Genomic DNA, 6,009 nt, shown 5'->3' with positions numbered 1-6,009 from the left:
TTAAAATCTGTGATTGGCAAATAAATACTAAATTACTGAAACCCTTGCAGGAACAATCAACTCTGAGCAAAAGAAATACGATGAGAAAAACAAATGGAGAGAAACATCAAGAAGATTGGATTGATTCGTGTCGTGTGCTCGCAAACTGAAACAACAACAAATACTTTTACTTGATCACAAAATCCAGCCTGCATAGTTATAAACAACACGATTGACCATGAAAAACCAACAGGAAAGAATGATGAGTAACGAGCTGACGAACACGCGCTGCAGAGAACTGCTGGACCTGCTTCCTGTGTGGGGACATCCTCTATCTGGAGGTACCGGGGCCCCTCCCACCACAGGCAGCCTCTGTGTATGGAAGCTCTGACCTCTGACCCTGCAGATTGCAGGCTTTCTGGGAGTCATTATTTGCCAATGGGTGCTTTTACAGCCCCCCCCCCCCCCCCCCCCACACACACACACACCCGTCAGTTGCGAGGAGAGACAAAAGCTGACAGACAGGGCCGACCCCGGCCGCTGAGATGATGCTGTCCTACAGAGATAATTGCTGAGCAGCAGGGGTCATGTTTGATGGAAACACACTTTGCAAATTTATCTGGGGGCCGGTGGTGTCAGAGCGGCGGCCTTCAGAGCCGCTCTGCCTCTTCTACTGACGCCTGAGGCGCGGGGAGCCGCCACTTTGACGGTGACCAGGGAGCGCAGAGCCTCCTCCGTCGTATCCAAAGCTGTCGCTTCTGGTCACAAGACTTTTACTGCAACGATCTTAGATGAGTTCCTGTCATCTCAGGTGACGGTCAGGTGACCTGTTTTGAGGCCAACAAACAGTGATTTTCCAACCTTTAGTTAAACCGCAGTGCCGCTGAGGATCGTGGAGGCTCGTCTTTTGGTTCTGTCCTCTGCTGCCGTGTCTGCTTCACGAAGGCAGCACAACTGCATGAAGCAAAAAGAGAGAGGACAGAACCCACAGCAGCAGACCTTCCTGTAAATCTGCTGCTGGTAAAAATCTCATCTCTCGGTTTCATTCACACTGGCTGGTTTCCACTGAAGGAGCGAAGCGTCTCCACGCCGCGCTATTGTGTCATCACGCCAGATGAATATAAATGGCATCAATTTCCAGTGATAAATGCAGCCATGTTGTGCCGTGCAGGCAGGATTAGTAAATAATTGGGAGGAAATGTCAGGGATACGTGAGGATGTGCAGCAGGATACTAATGTGTTTACGTCTTCACACTCTTCCTCGCTGCTGGGGAAACGGCAGAGTTTCTCCCAGAAAAGTTTTTGGGACAAACTTTGTCTAAGAATGCAGCTCGTCAGTAAGAGGAGCTGGACTCATGATCAGCTGGGGATGGCGCCCAACTAGACGGGAGCGGAGCGATGGCGCCTGACTGGACGGGAGCGTGACCCTTACAGTCCAAAAGTGAAGATCATTTCAGCTTTGACCGCTGATGCTGGTGACCAATCAGAACACAGCCGATGACATTTGTTTTCCGTTCTCGCCTGACAGCAATGGCAGAAATACACCAGGCCGGGGAATGGCGTCCTATTTGGCGGTGGAATTTTAAGATGCTACAATGGCTCGGAGATATAGTTGAACATTCTTCCTGAAGATATCGAAGTCATAAATATACTAAAATATAATCTGTGTGGAGGCGATTCTTCCCGCAGCGCATTTTTATTCTTCCACGGTAGCTCGCAACATCTGACAGGTCGAACGTGGTGCAGGCTGGTGTTTGGTCGCTGTGCACACGAGGCTCCTCCTCCTGCTGAGCGGGGAAAATGTTCACTATGAAGAGAAGCAGGCGGTGGGTTCGATCCCTTTCAGGCGCCATTTTAAGCGGCATGGAGGTGCTGCTGCCATCTGGTGCTCTGATGGTGTAGTTGCAGATTCCTATACTTGCTGTCAACACCTGGCAGCCGGCATGAAGCCACGCTGGCTGTCGGTCCATCTGGCAGTCACACCTCAGTCAGAGGTGCAATTTGCTGTTTGTTTTCTCAGTTCAGTGTCTTGATGCCACCAAGACATTTCCAGTGAGGAAATGCCAGCCACATATTTTTAGATTTATATCAATTATACTTATAAATAGTTGCATTTTAATTGGGGTATTTTTACATGTACTTTAACACCGGTTAAGTGTCTCTCCCACCACTGCTGACACATTCTCTAAAGCCCACTTGAATTGTTTCTTTTTTAAGTGTGTGGGAGTGAAAAGTGATAACCCGTAATCAAGGCCCGGCAATTATCACGGCGAGAGCGAGACGCTTCCCTGACAGGAAGCTTTCCTCCGCAGCGGCTCCTCACCAGCCGTATATGTGAGCCTCCATTTGATGGGTCGTCACAGATGTCACGGAACAGAATAAAGGTCATCGCTTCGCCACCTTCGCTGGAACGTCACTGTATTTCTGTACCTCAGCCTGCTTGGGTGAAGAAAAAATCTATAAAACATGGAAGACGTGAAAGCCTGGCGTGGTATGAGAGAAAAAGCTGCTGAAAAATGTCTCAACAGTTTGGTGTTCCGTTTTCCATTTGAGGAGCGTTGACCAATCACGTTTGAGCAGGCCTTGATTGCGTCGGTGTGGAGCACAAACGAGAGAGGCGACCATGTTTGATATTTGACCAGGGAACAGGGAACTGTGGTAACTGGACTCCAGGTGGTCGGATCTTTGACGAGAGTCCTGAGGACAGTATTCCTCCCTCTTTCATCCCTCCATCTCACCTCCAGCCCCCTGCCTCTGCCCTGCATCCACATCTAATCGAGGCGGTGGGGCGGGGCTACAGACCGTCACAGCTCTCATCCTTCTGTTAGTGACATCACAGCCACGTGAAAATAAGATGGACTGTCATTCCGGAGGAAAAAATATGTTCATTAAAAGAATGAAAGAACGAAGCATTGGGGTGGGGGTGGGGGGGTGAGGGGCTGGAACAAATCTGCTTTGATTGGTCGGAGGATTTTTGACCTGCTGCAGAGCCAGCATTCCTCCGCTGGCCAATGAGGGGGGGGGGGGGGGACTCCTGGGATGGGTGGGGGGTTCACTCGTGAAATGAACTAAAGGAACTCGTAGATCAGCAAGCAGCTCATTAAAATTAAAGCTCTCATTAAAGCTAATTGGCAATTTAAGGAATCTGGAGAATCCATCCAGCTCGCTACCCCGCTCTCGATCCGCTCACCTGCCAATCACAGCGGGCGGCTGGGCTGTGGTGTGTAAATCTCTGGTCGTGTGGCTCAGGATGCTGCCCCCTCAGCCAGGGTTCCATTTTAAAACAAATCTGTCATTAACCTAAATATTCAGTTATAATATTAATATTCAGAACAGTTGATGGAGCTTGACCTCTCTCGTTGTCATGGCAGAATGTTTGGGTTCATCAGGCTTTAGACGAGGGACCGATGAGCTGGGTGACCTCTGATCCCGCCTCCTCAAGAAGAAATAGTGCTACTTTGCTGTAGTGTTGTCAAACTTTTAATCTCTCTTTTTGCTCTCAGCAGCTGTCACTCATGTCAGGATTTGATGTTGCCACTCGACGACCTCCGCTGGATCAGTGCCACTCGCCATCAGCACCATGGACCTCCTCCCTCCCTTCCTTCCTCCTTCCCTTCTTTCATTCCTCACTTCCTGCTCAGTGGAAGCACGTCAGTCTGCGTTGCTCCTCCCAGGCAGCCGGCGCACATCCAGACTGCCAGGAGGAGGTGGAGCATCAGCGACAGGGTTATTAATTTCAGCAGAGCACCTGCAGGCAGCACACACACACACACACACACACACACACACACACACACACACACGCGCGCGCACACACACACCACACACACACACCACACACACACACACACGCGCGCGCGCACACACACACACCACACACACACACCACACACACACGCGCGCGCGCACACACACACACCACACACACACACACACACCACACACACACACACACACCACACACACACACCACACACACACACACACACCACACACACACACCACACACACACACACACCACACACACACACACCACACACACACACCACACACACACACACACACAAACCTGTACCTGAGGCTGAATCAATGGAGTGTGAAGGTGTGAGGTGAAACACACCTTGGATCAGTTTCGCTCTCAGCCACCACAAGCCGCCGGCTGCTTGTGAACAAGGTTGGAAGCTGGTATCAGCAACGTCGACCTGCAGGAACAAAGCGGTGTCACCGCTGGCGCTGGCGCGACACATCAATCCATAAAGCAGCATGAATAGGTGGAGGTCAGAGCTTAGGCCTCGGAGTCAGGCCGATTTAAAAAGCAAAAACAAAACAAAACAGAGAGAAGAGAATGGGAGAGGAGCAGATCACCGGTGGTACAAGACTCACAACATGGTCATGACCTTTCAACTCTCCCCCTGGCACCAACACTGGGCTGGATCAACAGTTGAAGCTCAAAATTCATCTGATGTAAGAGCTAAACTTTGTGCTGAGCCACTGAACCTTCCTCCCGTACCACCACCAATGGTTCACAGCCAGAAGCTTGAAAACCACCAAGCATCCTCAGATCCAGCTTTCCGTCCTCGAAGGAATCGCCTGCGATGTTCACACTCGCATCAGGAACAATAAAAATCAGGTCTCTGCTTGTGCAGCAGAGCAGATCATCCTGGACACCCGGAACCATTCAGCCTCCAGCTGTGTCCCTCCTCTACCCCCGCATGGGTGCTAGCACCACCAGTGGCTAAGCTACCCTGCGAACATGAATGCCATGGCACCTGAAGCCCGGAGCCAGTGGTTTCCCAAGTCTGGACTCAGTCTTCAGCTGGTGTACTGGGGGATGTTGGGAAACACTTCTGGTACGTTGTTATGATCCGTAAGACCCCTCTGGTAGGTGAGTACCTGCTGCCAGGTGTGCGGAGGGGGAGGGGTCGGCGTCGGAGCCAAACAGAGGATCAAGCAGGTCGACACAGAATACAGCAGGGAAACATTCAAACTCTGGTTGAGTTCCTCGAAGGATTCTCAGAGGAGGCTACACATTTTTTTTGACGTACCACCTGACGTAACGGTATGTACCTCTGGGGGAACGCGTACCTCCGTTTGGGTACCGTACGACAAGATGCTTCAAACTTTCACGCCACTGCTCCAAGTTGTACAGATTGTGATTGTGTTGCTGTTGCCTGCAGTTCTGCTCGCTAAAAACTGAAGAGCAGACCTGCAACGCTCTCCTCCTCTCTTTGACCTTTACACACAGATAACAAACAAGAAATGGCGGGCGGTTATAGATTCCATGCGTGCCCGCCGCGTGCTGGCAGCCCGATCGATACATCATACTAATAAGTAAAATGTGCAAGCGCCAATTATTGTGTGTCATGTTTACCTACCCGGGTGAGTAATTGTCCAATTTGGTGAACGCTAACCGAGGTAAGTGGAGCCGTTGGCAGCGCCTTATAAATGGTACATCCTCACACACAGACAAGTAATTAAGTTCCCAAAACACACATGGAAATCTTACACCTGTGTGTGTGTGTGTGTGTGTGTGTGTGTGTGTGTGTGTGTGTGTGTGTGTGTGTGTTCATACGCCAGCAGCAGAAATCTTCACCAAATCACTTTTGCAGCCCAGAACTCATGACTTCAGATTTTGTTCATTAATTGATCTTTTTTTTATGAAAATGTAAATATAACGTCTCTACCTTTGATTAACGTCTCTGGTTGAAGTACATCATGTCAAGAGGAAGTACTCAAGTACTGCATTTAAATGTTCATTATTATGTAATATCATATCAAATATAGTACTATGGAATATCATACCATGTTTGTGTTATTTTAATACAAAGTGCTTGATTTTCATGTAGTCAGGTCAGGTTTATCAGTGTGGCACCAAACCCCAACCAAAGTTCTGTCCTGACTCTGTCCAAGTAGAGCAGGTCCAGCACCTCCCTCCTTCAATGAACCTCCACCCAACAATTCTCCATCAGCAGCACATCCTGCAACAGCAGCCACCAGAACCTTCCTTTACCAGCAGGAAGGTGGAGCAG

General features: G+C 49.8%; 1 protein-coding gene across 1 annotated transcript in view; it reads right to left on the bottom strand.

Moving 5' to 3' along the window:
- Positions 1-5,664: 5,664 nt before the first annotated feature.
- The window catches only part of LOC147251585 (uncharacterized), a 2,031-nt gene continuing 1,686 nt past the window's right edge, over positions 5,665-6,009 (bottom strand). The window contains exon 4 of the mRNA XM_086222478.1: positions 5,665-6,009. This exon is cut by the window's right edge and continues 953 nt beyond it. Within this exon, the coding sequence (XP_086078604.1) occupies positions 5,917-6,009 (93 nt within the window). The 3' untranslated portion in view covers positions 5,665-5,916.

Source organism: Aulostomus chinensis, chromosome 13, assembly GCF_037954235.1.
Source record: "Aulostomus chinensis isolate RoL2024-O1b breed Wild chromosome 13, RoL_Achi_v1.0, whole genome shotgun sequence".
NCBI classification, from domain to species: domain Eukaryota; kingdom Metazoa; phylum Chordata; class Actinopteri; order Syngnathiformes; family Aulostomidae; genus Aulostomus; species Aulostomus chinensis.
Note: the sequence above shows the minus strand (reverse complement) of the source record. Positions and strands in the feature narration are given on the sequence as shown.